Raw genomic sequence first — 18379 nt, 5'->3', positions numbered from 1 at the left:
AACGAGTCAGGAAATCAAGAGTGCTGTTCACACTGGACTCCGAACAAGGAACCCACTAGACACCCCACTCCAATCATGGAGGGACATCAATATCAAAGCCAAATAGGCTTCTAGCTAGCGGACACTATCCACCGAGTGATCCGGATACTGGCCTAGGAGGAAACAGAAATCCTAAATACACTCCTAGATAGACAGATTAGCACAAGGCTAAGAACAGGATTCTATCCTAGGAGATCCAGGATCAAACAAGGTCAAAACAGGACTGACAAACATAGTGTAAACATGGACTAGCGGACACAAAGCAGAACAGAAAATACAAGAATACTAAAACCCGACAAAGGTACTAAAACAAAGAAGATTAAAATCTACATATCAGACAGGACAGACAACCTTGGTTAAAACTCAGGATACATGTGCTCAGACAGACAGAGTGAACACATTGCAAAAATGGTCAGAGTAAGGCCCTTTTCACACAGCCATTGGTGCTCGTCAGTGTGACGGCCGCTGCAGAATAGCGGGAGAAAATTGACAGCATGTGCCATCTTTTTCTCCCGCTATTGATAATGGCACCCGGCGGCCCCCATAATAGTAAATGGGAGCCGCCTAGACCCGTTGTTTGCCGTTGCTCCCTGTTAAAAGAACGGCCGTTAAAGTCAGAAAAAAAAAGTGACTTTGACGTCCGTTCTTGACGGGAAGCAACGGCAGTGTGAAAGTAGCCTAACAGGTGTAATTACCAGCCCAGAGCAGCACCTGAAGAGGCCTTATATATCCTCCCAGTGCTAAAGGGCTGGAAGGTCAACTCTTCACAAACCAGGGAGAATAAACACAAACTGTTTAGACAAACATAATGTCTGAACAGGACCCAAAGCAGAGAAATGCAAAATAAATATAAACGGACATAACAGTGTGGTCTAAGAATATAGCACAGAGCACATAGATCATTGCAGGTCAATAGAACTGCATTGATCTGTATGAGGAATCTAATGACTTCTCATACGAGGCCACTAAGGGGACCAATAAAGTTGTAAAAAAATCTAATAAAGGTTTAACCCACACACATTAACCCCTTCTTTTAAAAAGTCTAAATCACCCCTTTTCCCATATAAAAAATATGTAAACATACTTATAATAAACATATTTGATATCGCTGCGTGCAAAATTGTCTAAACTATTAAAACATAATATTATTTATCCCATATGGTGAATAGCTTAAACATAAAAAAAATACCAAACCCCAGAATTACCTTTTTTGATCACATCATATTCCAGAAAAAAATTAGGTAACAAAACGATCAAAAAGGTAGATCAATACCAAAATGGTACAGATAAAAATTACAGATCATAGTGCAAATAATGACCCTTATACATCCTCATATATGGAAAAATAAAAGTGTTGTACAGGTCAAAAAAGTACAATTAAAAAAGAAATAAATATTCTTGAACTTTTTTTTAAGTTGTAAAACATCAAAAGAAAACTATAAAAATTGGGTATTGCTGTAATTGTGCCGACCTAAAGAACGAAGATAACATGTCAGTACGACCGCAACATGAATGACATAAAAAAGAATCCATTCCAAATTCACAAAATTGCATTTTTTTTTAACCTCTTAAGGGTGCAGTGTGTACAGGTACACCCTTGTCCCCTGGCACTTAATCCCTTAAGGACACAGCTCATTTTCACCTTAAAGGGGTACTCTGCCCCTAGACATCTTATCCCCTATCCAAAGGATAGGGGATAAGATGTCAGATCACCGGGGATCCGCTGCTGGGGACCCCGGGGATCGCTGCTGCAGCATCCCGCTTTCATTACTGAGAGATCGCTCTGCACGTAATGACGGGCAATACAGGGGCCGGAGCATCATTACGTAACGGCTCTGCCCCTCGTGACGTCACGGCCCGCCCCGTCAATACAAGTCTATGGGAAGGGGGCGTGGCGGTCGTCACGCCCCCTGCCATAGACTTGCATTAAGGGGACAGGCCGTGATGTCATGAGGGGCGGAGCCATGACGTCACGCTGCTCCGGCCCCTGTATCGCACGTCATTACGCACAGAGCGAACTCGCTCTGTGCAGTAATGATAGCGGGGTGCCGCAGCGGCGATCCCCGGGGTCCCCAGCAGCGGGACCGCGGCGATCTGACATCTTATCCCCTATCCTTTGGATAGGGGATAAGATGCCAGGGGCGGAGTACCGCTTTAAGGACGCAGGCCTTGTTTGCAAATCTGACCACTGTCACTTTAAACATTAATAACTCTGGGATGCTTTTACCTTTCATTCTGATTCTGAGATTGTTTTTTCGTGACATATTCTACTTTATGTTAGTGGTAAAATTTTGTCGATACTTGCATAATTTCTTGGTGAAAAATTCCAAAATCTCTCTGCTTATAAGGAAAATGGAAATCCCAAATAAATTATATATTGATTCACATATACAATATGTCTACTTTATGTTTGCATCATAAAATTGACGTGTTTTTACTTTTGGAAGACACCAGAAGGCTTCAAAGTTCAGCAGCAAATTTCCAATTTTTCACAACATTTTCAACATAGGAATTTTTAAGGGACCAGTTCAAGTTTGAAGTGGATTTGAGGGGTCTTCATATTAGAAATACCCCACAAATGACCCGATTATAAAAACTGCACCCATCAAAGTATTCAAAATGACATTCAGTAAGTGTGTTAACCCTTTAGGTGTTTCACAGGAATAGCAGCAAAGTGAAGGAGAAAATTCAAAATCTTCCTTTTTTCCACTCGCATGTTCTTGTAGACCCAGTTTTTGAATTTTTACAAGGGGTAAAAGGAGAAAAATCTTCCTAAAATTTGTAACCCAATTTCTCTCAAGTAAGGAAATACCTCATATGTGTATGTCAAGTGTTTGGTGGGTGCACTAGAGGGCTCAGAAGGGAAGGAGCGACAATAGGATTTTGGAGAGTGAATTTTTCTTAAATGGTTTTTGGGGGGCATGTCACGTTTAGGAAGCCCCTATGGTGCCAGAACAGCAAGAAACCCCCCACATGGCATACTATTTTGGAAACTACACCCCTCAGGGAACATAACAAGGGGTCCAGCGAGCCTTAACACCCCACAGGTGTTTGACGACTTTTCGTTAAAGTTGGACGTGTACATGAATTTATTTTTTTTTCTCACTAAAATGCTGGTTTTTCCCCAAATTTTACATTTCTACAAGGGGTAATAGGAGAAAATGCCCCCAAAATTTGTAACCCCATTTCTTCTGAGTATGGAAATACCCCATGTGTGGACTAAAAGTGCTCTGCTAGCGCATTACAATGCTCAGAAGAGAAGGAGCGCTATTGAGCTTATGGAGAGAGAATTTGGTTGGAATAGAAGTCAGGGGCCTTGTGCATTTACACAGCCTCCCGTGGTGCCAGAACAGTGGACCCTGCCACATGTGACCCCATTTTGGAAACTACACAACCCACAGAATTTAATAAGGGGTTCAGTGAGCATTTCAACCCCACTGGCTTTTGACAGATCCTTGGAACAGTGGGCTGTGCAAATGAAAAATAAATTTTTTCCTTTTCACGGACCACTGTTCAAAAAATCTGTCAGACAGCTGTGGGGCGTAAAAGCTCACTGCACCCATTATTACATTCCGTGAGGGGTGTAGTTTCCAAAATGGGGTCACATGTGGGGGGGTCCATTGTTCTGGCACTATGGGGGCTTTGTAAACACACGTGGCCTTGAATTCCGGACAAATTTTCTCTCCAAAATCCCAATGGCGCTCCTTCTCTTCTGAGCATTGTAGTTCGCCCGCAGAGCACTTTACATCCACATATGGGGTATGTTCTTACTCAGAAGAAATGGGGTTACAAATTTTTAGGGGCTTTTTTCCTATTTTCCCTTGTGAAAATGAAAAATTTTGGGTAACACCAGCATTTTTGTGAAAAAAAAGTTTTTTCTTAATTTTCCCATCAAACTTTTACGTATATTGGTAAAACACCTGTGGGGTGTTAAAGCTCACTATACCCCTTGTTACGTTCCGTGAGGGGTGTAGTTTCCAAAATGGGGTCACATGTGGGTATTTATTTTTTTGCGTTTATGTCAGAACCGCTGTAAAATCAGCCACCCCTGTGCAAATCACCAATTTAGGCCTCAAATCTACATAGTGCGCTCTCACTCCTGAGCCATGTTGTGCGCCCGCAGTTCATTTTACGCCCACATATGGGGTATTTTCCTATTCAGGAGAAATTACGTTACAAATTTTGGGGGTCTTTTTTTCCTTTTAACACTTGTGAAAATAAAAAGTATGGGGGCAATACCAGCATGTTAGTGTAAATTTTTTTATTTTTTTACACTAACAAGCTGGTGTAGCCCCCAACTTTTCCTTTTCATAAGGGGTAAAAGGAGAAAAAGCCCCCAAAATTTGTAGTGCAATTTCTCCCGAGTACGTAAATACCCCATATGTGTCCCTAAACAGTTTCCTTGAAATACGACAGGGCTCCGAAGTGAGAGAGCGCCATGCGCATTTGAGGACTAAATAAGGGATTGCATAGGGATGGACATAGAGGTATTCTATGCCAGTGATTCCCAAACAGGGTGCCTTAAGCTAAACTAAACTCCCAGCATGCCTGGACAGTCAGTGGCTGTCCAGAAATGCTGGGAGTTGTTGTTTTGCAACAGCTGGAGGCTCTGTTTTGGAAACACTGCCGTACGATATGTTTTTTATTTTTATTGGGGGGACAGTGTAAGGGGTGTATATGTTGTGTTTTACCCTTTATTATGCGTTAGTGTAGTGTAGTGTTTTTAGGGTACATTCGCACTGACGGGTTTACAGTGAGTTTCCCGCTAGGAGTTTGCGCCGCGGCAGAAAATTTGCTGCAGCTCAAACTTGAAGCAGGAAACTTACTGTAAACCTGCCCGTGTGAATGTACCCTGTACATTCACATGGGGGGGGGGGGGGGGGGGGGGCAAACCTCCAGCTGTTTCAAAATTGCTTTTGCAACAGCTGGAGGCACACTGGTTGGAAAACCTTCAGTTAGGTTCTGTTACCTAATTCAGTATTTTCCAATAAGGGTGCCTCCAGCTGTTGCAAAACTACAACTCCCAGCATGTACTGATTGCTGAAGGGAATGCTGGGAGATGTAGTTATGTAACAGCTGGAGGTACGCAACTACAACTCCTAGCATGCCGAGACAGCTGTTTGGGCATGCTGGGATTTGCAGTTTTGCAACATCTGGAGGGCTACAGTTTAGAGACTACTGCACACTGATCTCCAAACTGTGGCCCTCCAGAGGTTGCAAAACTACAAATCCCAGCAAGCCCAGACAGAAATTGGCTGTCTGGGCATGCTGGGAGATGTAGTTTTGCAACAGCTGGAGGCACACAACTACAACTCCTAGCATGCCCAGACAGCCGTTTGCAGCCGGGCATGCTGGGAGTTGTAGTTTTGCAACATCTGGAGAACCACTGTTTGAAGACCACTGGGTAGTGGTCTCCAAACTGTGATCCTCCAGATCTTGCAAAACTGCAACTCCTGGCATGCCCAGATAGGCATTGGCTGTCTGAGCATGCTGGGAGTTGTAGTTTTGCAACATCTGAAGGATCACAGTTTGGCGACCACTACACAGTGGTCTCCAAACAGTGGTTCTCCAGATGTTGCAAAACTACAACTCCCAGCATGTCCAGACAGTCTGGGCATGCTGGGAGTTGTAGTTTTGCAACATCTGGAGGATCAAAGTTTGGCGACCACTACACAGTGGTCTCCAAACAGTGATCCCCCAGATGTTGCTAAACTACAACTCCCAGCATGCCCAGACAGTCTGGGCATGCTGGGAGTTGTAGTTTTGCAACATCTGGAGGATCAAAGTTTGGCGACCACTACACAGTGGTCTCCAAACAGTGATCCCCCAGATGTTGCTAAACTACAACTCCCAGCATGCCCAGACAGCCAATGCCTGTCTGGGCATGCCGGGAGTTGTAGTTTTGCAACATCTGGAGCATCACTCACCGGCCAGTCAGATCCCTCCCCAGCCTGCAGGATCCGCCACCGTCACCAGGTAAGCAAGGACTTCTTATTCCCCCTCACCCCGCTGTGCCCCGCTCTCCCCGGACTAACACACGTGAGCGGAAGTCTGGCAGCGGTGATGGCGGGTGTATGGCGATGGCGGGGGCACTTACCCCCGCTCTCGCCGCTGCCAGACCTCCGGATCGCCGCTGCCGGACACCCGGATTGCCGCGCAGCCACCACACAGCCACTGGGGACCCCCGTGATCTTGCACGCGGCACCCCGTTTGTAATCAGCCCCCAGAGCGTGTTCGCTCCGGGTCTGATTAGCGGCGACCACAGGGCCAACAGCGTGTGACGTCACGCCTCTGCCCCCGTGACGTCACGCTCTGCCCCTCAATGCAAGCCTACGGGAGGGGGCGTGATAGCTGTCACGCCCCCTCCCATAGACTTGCATTGAGGGTCGGAGCGTGCGGTCACATGGGGGCAGAGGGGTGACATCACACGCCGCCGGCCCCGTGATCGACAGTAATCAGACCCGGAGCGAACACGGGGTGTGACGCGGGGTGCTGCGTGCAAGTTTACGGGAGTCCCCAGTGGCGGGACTCCTCCGATCAGGCATCTTATCCCCTATCCTTTGCATAGGGGATAAGATGTCTAAGCGCCGGAGTACCCCTTTAAGGTGCAGGGTATACCTATACGCCCCAACACCTTATTCAGCTTTGCCCAACACCTAGTCGTCTAATGGTTGGAGAGAGATCTGGTCAGTCAAGGTGTGGAGGGAGGACCAGCCCAGTCTCCAGATCTGATCCAAATTGAAAACCTATGGAATTTGTTTAAAGATGTTCACAAGCCATTAAAGGGGTACTCCACTGGAAAAAAAAAAATATTTTTTTTAAATCAACTGGTGCCAGAAAGTTAAACATATTTGTAAATCATGTTTATAGAAATATATATATATATATATATATATATATATATATATATATATTAGTGCTCAGGGTTTAAGACAAATGGACAGATATTAATTACATTTATTTATTATTATACAGTGTGACAATATATTATAAAATAAGATAAAAGAAAATAGAATAGAATAGAGTAGTGGCGTCTGCGTCTCACAGGGCCCTTGTGTAGGCGCAGCACCAGCTAATATTATCTAAAATATAAGTGTTCCACAATGTGTTAAAAATATTATTAAGACCACCATATAAAAGTTCATATAAAACCTCTAATAGGAATAGACACGGAGAGAAATCTGGGTAGGAGAGTCCTAGTTCATCCATAATACTCAATTCTCTCCTCTCTCCAAAAGTTCTGCAAATTGTAACAGATTCCAGTATAGTTGTAACCAATAGCAACCATGTAAGTTTTTGTTAGTAACCCATAGCAACCATTTCTATGTGTCCGGCTGCAGCAGTAGATCGCAATTGAACACCTTTGCAGATAATGTTCATGCACTTGCTCTTAGCAGATAATGGTCAATATATACGTTTGTGTGCAGTCACTGTTAATATGCATTCAAATCTTTAGATACTTTGTATCTCACCGCTCCCGGGCACTGATGCGCTGGACTTCACGGGGATGCTGCGATCTCCTCCTGTTGCGCTATGAAATCCCACAGTGAATGAATTACTGTGTGGATAAAAATGATACGGTATATGCTAAAATGTAACTAATTGTATACAAATTATAACTAGAAAAATATAAAAAATATAATAAAATATATAAAATTGTAAAAATGTACAATATAATGGTTAAAACTTTGTAGTGTGTACTATGGATATATAATGTTTGTGGTGGCGGAGACAGATAGGGAAATGGATGTGTAAGATGTATAATATGAGTATACGTGAATACAAATTATGTGTACCTATTGAATACATACTAAGATAAATGAAACATATAGTCAGTAAATTTGATATATATATTACATTATGAGGAAACTTTACAAAATGTAATATATATATCAAATTTACTGACTATATGTTTCATTTATCTTAGTATGTATTCAATAGGTACACATAATTTGTATTCACGTATACTCATATTATACATCTTACACATCCATTTCCCTATCTGTCTCCGCCACCACAAACATTATATATCCATAGTACACACTACAAAGTTTTAACCATTATATTGTACATTTTTACAATTTTATATATTTTATTATATTTTTTATATTTTTCTAGTTATAATTTGTATACAATTAGTTACATTTTAGCATATACCGTATCATTTTTATCCACACAGTAATTCATTCACTTTTAGAAAGACTGTTATCTACAATGTATGTCACAGCCGAATATTCATTGGTATAATTTTATGTGAAGAGATAGATGTATGTATTTTTATTTATATTTTATCTTATTGACATTATTATCCCATATAGCGTATAGAAATTAGAAGTTTGTAACTGAGTTTTACTACTTCCATTCATAAATCTATTCCCACTGTGTTATTTACCCTGGATCTGATGTCACTAATTGACAGAGGAGGACTTAACCCCTTAAGGACCGGGGGGTTTTCCGTTTTTGCATTTTCGTTTTTTGCTCCTTGCCTTTAAAAAATCATAACTCTTTCAATTTTGCACCTAAAAATCCATATGATGGCTTATTTTTTGCGCCACCAATTCTACTTTGTAATGACATCAGTCATTTTGCCCAAAAATTTACGGTGAAACGGAAAAATAAATCATTGAGCGACAAAATTTAAAAAAAAAACGCTGTTTTGTAACTTTTGGGGGCTTCCGTTTCTACGTAGTACATTTTTCGGTAAAAATGACACCTTATCTTTATTCTGTAGGTCCATACAATTAAAATGATCCCCTACTTATATAGGTGATTTTGTCGGACTTCTGGAAAAAATCATAACTACATGCAGGAAAATTAATACGTTTAAAATTGTCATCTTCTGACCCCTATATCTTTTTTATTTTTCCGTGTATGGGGCGGTATGAGGGCTCATTTTTTGCGCCGTGATCTGAAGTTTTTAACGGTACCATTTTTGCATTGATAGGACTTATTGATCATATTGATTATTGATTTATTCATTTTTAAATGATATAAAAAGTGACCAAAAATGCACTATTTTGGACTTTGGAATTTTTTTGCGCGCACGCCATTGACCGAGCGGTTTAATTTATGATATATTTTTATAATTCGGACATTTCCGCACGCGGTGATACCATATATGTTTATTTTTATTTACACTGTGTTTTTTTTTTATTGGAAAAGGGGGGTGATTCAAACTTTTAATAGGGGAGGAGTTAAATGATCTTTATTCACTTTTTTTTTTTCACTTTTTTTTTTGCAGTGTTATAGGTCCCATAGGGACCTATAACACTGCACACACTGATCTATTACATTGATCATTGTTATCCCATAGGGACCTATAACACTGCACACACTGATCTTCATCATTGATCACTGGTTTCTCATAAGAAACCAGTGATCAACGATTCTGCCGCATGACTGCTCATGTCTGGATCTCAGGCACTGAGCAGTCATTCGGCGATCGGACAGCGAGGAGGCAGGTAGGGACCCTCCCGCTGTCCTGTCAGCTGTTCGGGATGCCGCGATTAGCCGCGGCTATCCCGAACAGCCCGACTGAGCTAGCCGGCAACTTTCACTTTCACTTTTAGCCGCTCAGCTCTGAGCGCGCGGCTAAAGGGTTAATAGCGCGCGGCGCCGCGATTGGCACTGCACGCTATTAGAGGCGGGTCCCGGCTTCATTATGATGCCGGGCCCGCCGTGATATGACGCGGGGTTACTGTGTTATATCAGGAGAGCAGGACCAAGGGCGTACCTGTACGCCCTTGGTCCTTAAGGGGTTAAATGTATAAATAACGATACAGTGACCCCTTAATACCCATATTTATAGCTGCTAAAGAAAGGTCTGAGACAGTCCTGAAACGCGTCCAGCGTCCCCTTAATAACTATTGAGACCACCAGTTTATTTGCCCAGCTCAGCAACCAGCAGTCCGATACCGGGAAACATAACTGTCAATCACCCGGCACCCGGTACAGGAGATATACGCGCCTCATTCCCATGAGGACGCCAACGGCTTAACAACATACTTACCTGCAGAACCGCTGCAGTACCACCACCCGGAACCCACTGTCATCCAGCATTACCACTGTGGGAGACGGCAGAGTCTCCGGTGATGCTGTCTCACGCCACGAGAGCCATCCAGTGATAACACACTGTGGGATTTCATAGCGCAACAGGAGGAGATCGCAGCATCCCCGTGAAGTCCAGCGCATCAGTGCCCGGGAGCGGTGAGATACAAAGTATCTAAAGATTTGAATGCATATTAACAGTGACTGCACACAAGTATATATATTGACCATTATCTGCTAAGAGCAAGTGCATGAACATTATCTGCAAAGGTGTTCAATTGCGATCTACTGCTGCAGCCGGACACATAGAAATGGTTGCTATGGGTTACTAACAAAAACTTACATGGTTGCTATTGGTTACAACTATACTGGAATCTGTTACAATTTGCAGAACTTTTGGAGAGAGGAGAGAATTGAGTATTGTGGATGAACTAGGACTCTCCTACCCAGATTTCTCTCCGTGTCTATTCCTATTAGAGGTTTTATATGAACTTTTATATGGTGGTCTTAATAATATTTTTAACACATTGTGGAACACTTATATTTTAGATAATATTAGCTGGTGCTGCGCCTACACAAGGGCCCTGTGAGACGCAGACGCCACTACTCTATTCTATTCTATTTTCTTTTATCTTATTTTATAATATATTGTCACACTGTATAATAATAAATAAATGTAATTAATATCTGTCCATTTGTCTTAAACCCTGAGCACTAATATATATATATATATATTTCTATAGACAAATTACTTCCTGACACCTTGGGTATAGGTGTCTAATTAGGTAGTAGTGTTGCTCACGAATATTCGCAATTCGAATATTATTCGCGAATATCGCATATTCGCGAATTCGCGAATTTCGCTAATATAGCGCTATATATTCGTAATTACGAATATTGGTTTTTTTTTTGTTTTTTTTTTCACAGTACACATCACAGTGATCACCCCTCTCTGCTTCCAGCTTGTGTGGTGTAAAGAAGGCTCTAATACTACTGTGTGAGACTGGCGTGCGAAAATTCGCATATACGAAAATTAGCATATGCTATTTTTCGCATATGCGAATTGTCGCGTATGCTAATTTTGTATAGGTAAATATTCACATATGTTAATTTTCGCATATGCGAAAATAAAACGAGACTATAACGAATATGCGAATATTCGCGAATATATGACGAATATTCGTCCATATATTCGCGAATATTCGCGAATTCGAATATGGCCTATGCCGCTCAACACTATTAGGTAGCCCGGGTTATTTGGTGGGTAGTTAGACAAGAGCCTCTCCAACTCCTGTATACTTTTATATTTGTAAATCACTTCTATTAAAATATATTCATCCTTACAGTACATATCAGCTGCTGTATGCTCCTCAGGAAGTTCTTTTATTTTTTAATTTACTTTCTGTCTGACCACAGTGCTCTCTGCTGACACCTCTGTCCATTTTAGGAACTGTCCAGAGCAGGAGAGGTTTTCTATGGGGATTTGCTCCTACTCTGGACAGTTCCTAAAATGGACAGAGGTGTCAGCAGAGAGCACTGTGGTCAGTCAGAAAGGGAAAAAAAAAAAAAAAACTTCATGTGGATCATACAGCAGCTGATAAGTACTGGAAGGATTAGTATTTTTTAATAGAAGTCATTTACAAATCTGTTTAACTTTCTGGCACCAGTTAATTTAAAAAACAAAGTTTTCCAGTGGAGTACCCCTTTAAGTAGCTTTGAAGCAAGTGCAGAAGCTGTACTCGCTTCAGAGCAGTGTGTCGGCTACTATTAGTAGCCAAACAATCACTGCTTATGGGATCGCCCAGCATTTAACCCTTTAGACACAGTGATCAATGCCGATCATGGCATCTAAATTGAAAGTAAAAGTCTTCGGTAGCTCAGCGCTTACCAAACCAACGCGACGTGATCGCGGGGGTTCGTTAAACTAGAATGGCGGAGGAGGATTCCTTTACCTGCCGCCGATCACCGATTCACTGATGTAGATTGAATACAAAAGTCACCTATGGGGACTTAAAAAGTGTAAAATAACAAATAAAAAAAGTCTCTAAAATTATATAAAACCCCCTACCCTAATAAAAAAATAAAAATACCTTTTTTTCCCATTTTACAAAAAAAAAAAAGAAAAAAAATTCACATGTTTGGTATCGCCATGTGCGTAAATGTCCAAACGACTAAAATATTAGTTTTATGACCCTGCACGGTAAATGGCATAAACGTAAAAAAAAATACCAAACACCAAAAATACTGATTTTTAATCGCATCATACACAAGAAAAAATTATAAAAAGGGATCAAAAAGTCCCATCAAAACAAAAATAGTACGCATAAAAACTACAGATCACAGCGCAAAAAATTAGCCCTCACACGTCCCCGTATGCAGAAAAATAAAAAAGGACAATTTTATGCATACCAATTTTGTTAAAGTTTGCAATTTTTTTTAAAGTAGTTCAATAATAGAAAAATGTAATACATTTCGTATCGTTTTAATTGAATTGACCTACAGAATTAAGATAATGTATCATTTTAGCATAAAGTGCACTGCGTAAAAACCAAACCTCTCAAATGTTGTAAAATTGCAGTTTTCTTGTACATTTTCGCTGCCACAAATAATAATATTTTGGTTTTGCGGTACGTTTTATGTTAAAATGTAAAGTTTCATTAAAGTTGCACAAAAACAATCCCTCATATGGGTCTGTAGGTAAAAAAATAAATGAGTTATGGATTTTAATAGGAGCGGAGAAAAAAACGAAAACGTTAAAATGAAAAATATTTTATTTTCGGTTTTATAATCCACAGGACTCACCAGTGGCGTTCTTTTCAGGAGCGTTCCAACACATCAGCCCTTCCATATTGTAGATTGGGGTATAGGACATTGTATCACTCACTGAGAACTCTCCTTGTTACCTATAGCAACCAATCAGAATTCAGCTTTCGTTTGCTGAGGTAAACTGAAAGCAGCACTGGGATTGGTTGCTATAGGCAACACAGACTTCCTGTCCGTTTCCCCACCTGTTGTCGCATCCCCTGAGCTCCATCTTTGTTTCATACCTCATTCTGGCCAATGTCCACGTCTGAGCGGCTCGCTGGGACTTGTAGTCCTGTATGACAGGGTAAAGCTCAGTCAGCACTGACACCCGCGTCACGTGTCCGCCGCTCCGCACTACAGTATCTGAGATACAGCAGAACTATAAAGCGCGGGAAACGCAGCTCCCACAATCTGTTGCCGTGACAGCTGAGCAGGCGTTACCATAGAGACCGGTCCTCCCCCGCGCTCCTCTCCCGCCATGAGTGTGGACTCCCTGCTCCAGCACATCGTCCTCTCACAGCAACATGCGCAGGAAAGGCGAAGACTCCTTCATGAGGGTGAGTGTGACCGGGCACATCGGCGCCCCCTGCAGGCTGAACTATAGTCAGAGGGGATGAGAGTTCATGAACAGTAATTAGCATACTAATCACAGCTCATGAATATTAATTAGAGAGCGTGCATAATAATCAAGGCCTATGAATATTAATTAGAGAGTGTGAATAATAATAATAATAAAGGCTTATGAATATTAATCATAGAGCGTGCATAATAATAATAAAGGATTTTGAATATTAATTAGAGATGAGCGAACTTACAGTAAATTCGATTCGTCACGAACTTCTCGGCTTGGCAGTTGATGACTTTTCCTGCATACATTAGTTCAGCTTTCAGGTGCTCCCGTGGGCTGGAAAAGGTGGATATAATCCTAGGAGACTCTTTCCTAGGACTGTATCCACCTTTTCCAGCCCACCAGAGCACCGGAAAGCTGAACTAATTTATGCAGGAAAAGTCATCAACTGCCGAGCCGAGAAGTTCGTGACGAATCGAATTTACTGTAAGTTCGCTCATCTCTAATATTAATCATAGAGCGTGCATAATAATAATACAGGCTTATGAATATTAATCATAGAGCGTGCATAATAATAAAGGCTTATGAATATTAATCATAGAGCGTGCATAATAATAAAGGCTTATGAATATTAATCATAGAGCGTGCATGATAATAATACAGGCTTATGAATATTAATCATAGAGCGTGCATAATAATAATAGTCTTATGAATATTAATTAGAAAGGGTGCATAATAATAATAATAATAATAAAAGCTCATGATTATTAATCATAGAGGGTGCATAATAGTAATCAAAGATCATGAATATTAATCAGAGCTCATGAATATTAATAAGAAAGCATGCATAATAATTAGGTCTTGTGAATATATATCATAGACTGCATAATAATAATAATAATAATAATCAGAGCTCATGAATATTAATCATAGAGCATGCATAATAATAGTAACTATAATTAGAACTAATGAATATTAATCATGGAGCATACATAATAATCAAAGCTCATGAATATTAATCAGAGAGTGTGCATAATCCGGGCTCATAAATACTCATATATAATGTTTGTTTAGGGTTCACAGCTCCACATTTGGAGAGTATTGATCAGTATAAAGGATGATGAAGATGATTTTATCATGTAGATCAAAGAAACAATCATCAAATCCTTTTTTTATTTTTTATAGTAAAATCGGAATTTAACAAATGTCATGAAAAAATTATTGAGGTCAAAGAGAAACTCCGAGAAGCCAAAACAGCCCAGGAGAATAAGGTGAGGAGTAAGATATAGGATAAGTAATGTATGTACACAGTGACCTCACCAGCAGAATAGTGAGTACAGCACTGGGGTATAATACAGGATATAACTCAGGATCAGTACAGGATAAGTAATGTAATGTATGTACACAGTGACCTCACCAGCAGAATAGTGAGTACAGCTCTGGGGTATAATACAGGATATAAATCGAGATTTTCCTAGCTAACGTGATGGAAAATATAAGTTATATGAAGACAGGAGGCGAGTATCTTGCATTAAACCTTTCTTTTTAATGCCCATAGCAGAAAATTACAGAGAATTTACTTCATAACATTAGAAAAATTTATTAAAACTACAACTCCCAGCAGCCCCTGGAATCCCCTCCCCTGGGGCGGAGACCCTATATAAGGGGCTGGCTGGATCTCCTCTTCCTCTTTCTTTCGTGCGAACTTCGGAACAGCGCACGACATCTTGATACCCCGGATACACTCCGATGGCAAACGAATTCCATCTCCGGAACTAGACGACAGGGCCAACTGGGCCCCCAGCAACTGTGTTTCAACTGGAACCTGGTCGTCAGGGCCAACTGGGCCTCCGTGAACTGTGTTCGAACTGGAACAATAAAGCATAACCACTGTAACTCAGGGTCTCCTCAGATTCTTCTGTGTAGAAGGAAGTTCCGTTCTTCAATATCCTGAAACGAGAAAGGAACACCATGACAGGGTGGGGTCGGGAGGGAAGATACTCGCCTCCTGTCTTCATATAACTTATATTTTCCGTCACGTTAGCTAGGAAAATCTCGATTTATATATCAGACAGGAGGCTCATATCTTGCAATTTTAAAGCTAAAGACAGAAGAACAGACATGTCAGAGTACAGACACAGAAACGTGTTCTTGTGGCCTAAAATAAAACTGCCGAAAAGTCGTCTCGGACGACCAATCGGCGGCCAACAAAAGGTCCGAAAGCGAACCTCCTGAAGTAATCACTTTGGTGGCCATAGCTCCTCTAGAAGAGTGGGCACCAAAGAGAGAAATGTCAATCCCAGCCATTTCCATGACTGATCTGACCCACCTGGCCAAGGTAGCCGAGGATACCGGAAGATGAGGCTTGACATACGATAACAATAATTGATTGTGAGACTCAGATCGCAGAGGCGTGGTCCGCACCTCATATGTTTGTAGACAGCGTACTACGCACAGGCGCGGGTGATCCGGAAAAAAGGGATAGAAGACGGAGTGAAGTCCTGTCTTGGTTCTGCGAACCACAGAAAAGCGTACTCCTTCCGGCGAAAACTGTCGCCTGGAGATATCCAACGCTTTAACATCCGATACCCGTTTAATAGACACTAAACATAAAAGGGTAGTAATTTTTAGGGATAAAAATTTTAAGGGGAGAGCATCATTATCCGCCCAGGAGAAAAAGAGTTCTAACACCCGGGAGACATCCCAAGTAGACTGGTATCTAGGACGGGGAGGACGCTTATATTTTACTCCCCTTAAGAGCCTACATACCAAAGGATGTTTGCCAACTGGCAATGCGTCCACCGGGCAATGGTATGCCGATATGGCGGATCTGTACACGTTGAGTGAACTATACGATTTCCCAGACTCAAAAGAGTCCGCAAGGTAGTTCACTATCACTGAAACAGGTGCTTGAACGGCATCAACTTGCCGTTGATCACACCAACGAACCCACAAAGCCCAGGCCGATCGATATGCCGATCTAGTCCCTGGGGCCCAGGCCAAGGCAAGGAGGTCTCTAGCCGACTGTGAAAGGTCACCACCGTTGTCCGGGATCCCGAAACCAACCACGCAAGGAGTGGAAGGTTGCCCTCCAAAATCAACGGATGAGGACCCATGATAGGGTTCATGAGAAGGTGAGGTGACTGGGGAATCTGTCGAGGAAAGTCGATTGTCATCCCTAGAAGAAGGGGAAACCACGGTTGTGTCGGCCACCAAGGGGTGATCAACACCACCGTCGCCTTCTGATTCAGTACTTGGAGAAGGAATCTGGAGATCGTATTGAATGGGGGGAACGCATAGTGTGTACCCCGTGACCAGATCTGGCGGAATGCGTCCACTGCGGATGCTTCCGGGTCCGGCCTCCAGCTGTAAAAGCGAGGCAGTTGTCGATTGAGGCGAGATGCGAAGAGGTCCGTGTGTAAGGGACCCCAAAGATTCCACAAAGCCCGAAAAGTAGAACGGTCTAATGTCCAATCGCTGGAATCCCTCAAATAACGAGAATTCCAGTCTGCCACTGTGTTGGACACACCAGGAAGATATTCCGCAATAGGAATGATGTCCCGGGACAAGCAGAAGTGCCAGAATTCGGATGCGATGTCTGCCAGTACCCTGGACCTCGTCCCCCCTAGGCGGTTGACATATTGAACCGCAGCCACATTGTCCATGCGTAAAAGAACGCAACAATTGGTATTGTGAGGGAGAAAACTCTTGATAGCAAAGAACGCTGCCAAAAGTTCCAGGGCATTGATGTGGAGGAGAGACTCCTCTACGGACCATCTCCCTCCTGTGGTATTGTGCCCGCAACGAGCCCCCCAGCTTTGGCGGCTCGCATCGGACTCTATTATGATGTCCGGGCAGGAATTGAATATAGTCTTGCCGTTCCATTCGACGGCATGGCGCAGCCACCAGTGTAATTCCTCCACTGCCTCCGGGCAAAGGGCAACTTCGTCTGCATAGCGGAGACCCTGGCGTATGTGAAGGTTCTTGAGTCGCTGAAGGGCCCGATAATGAAGTGGGGCCGGGAAGATGGCTTGAATCGAGGCTGATAATAGGCCGACTATGCGTGCAATCATCCTCAGGGACACTCGACCCCTGCGCAAAGTCGTTCTGATTTCCTTCCGAATCAGAGCTAATTTGGAGGTTGGTAGCATCAGAACGGCACGTTTGGTATCCACTAGGAAACCTAGGAATTCTAGTTCTTGTGAGGGAGTCAGCACAGATTTCTTGTGGTTGATGAGGAATCCTAAGTCCTCCATCAGAGAAACCGCCCATTGTTTGTGTAACAGGGCCTGCGTTCTGGAACGTGCCATGATCAGCAGATCGTCCAGGTAGATGATAAGCCGTACCCCCCTGCTCCGGAGCGCGGCTACCACCGGTTTCAGTAACTTGGTGAAACACCAAGGGGCTGATGATAATCCGAATGGCAGGCAGGTGAATTGCCACATTCGTTCCCTCCATAGAAACCGAAGAAACGGTTGGGACGAGAGGTGAATAGGAACGGTAAGATATGCGTCCTTTAAGTCGATCTTCACCAACCAGTCTCCTGGCCAGAGAAGGTCGCGTAATAGATGGATACCTTCCATCTTGAAGTGCCGATATATCACGTGTTGGTTTAAATCTCTTAGATTTATCACCGAGCGATAACCGCCATCCTTCTTCTTTACCAAGAAGAGGTTGCTTACAAAACCGGGGGACAAGGGGTTTACCTCTATCACCGCCTGTTTGGACAGGAGCTCTCGGAGCTCGTTGTCTATGAGTACTATGTTTTGAGCGGAAAACTGAATGGGTGGAGGAATAGAATTCAGTACGGGGAGAGATTGGAACTCTATCTGGTAGCCTGCTACCGTATTGAGGATCCACACGTCTGCCGTAATCATGGACCAGACGTGGGTAAAATACATCAGTCTGCCCCCCACCGAT

The 18379-nt window shown here is 42.6% G+C and overlaps 2 protein-coding genes across 4 annotated transcripts in view; one reads left to right on the top strand and one right to left on the bottom strand.

Moving 5' to 3' along the window:
* GFRA1 (GDNF family receptor alpha 1) overlaps positions 1–13009 on the bottom strand; it is a gene marked incomplete in the record, with an annotated part of 298457 nt that extends 285448 nt beyond the window's left edge. The window contains 1 exon segment of the mRNA XM_056531379.1: positions 12889–13009. Coding sequence (XP_056387354.1) covers positions 12889–12958 — 70 coding nt within the window.
* A 304-nt stretch (positions 13010–13313) lies between these two features.
* CCDC172 (coiled-coil domain containing 172) overlaps positions 13314–18379 on the top strand; it is a 123261-nt gene continuing 118195 nt past the window's right edge. For all 3 annotated transcript variants that reach the window (XM_056531376.1, XM_056531375.1, XM_056531377.1), the window contains exons 1-2: positions 13314–13448; positions 14645–14730. In XM_056531376.1, the coding sequence (XP_056387351.1) occupies positions 13370–13448; positions 14645–14730 (165 nt within the window). In that variant the 5' untranslated portion in view covers positions 13314–13369. The remainder of the gene's footprint in view (positions 13449–14644; positions 14731–18379) is intronic.

Source organism: Hyla sarda, chromosome 7 (assembly GCF_029499605.1).
Source record: "Hyla sarda isolate aHylSar1 chromosome 7, aHylSar1.hap1, whole genome shotgun sequence".
NCBI lineage: Eukaryota > Metazoa > Chordata > Amphibia > Anura > Hylidae > Hyla > Hyla sarda.
The sequence above is the reverse complement of the archived record's forward strand: the minus strand, read 5'-3'. Positions and strand labels throughout refer to the sequence as shown.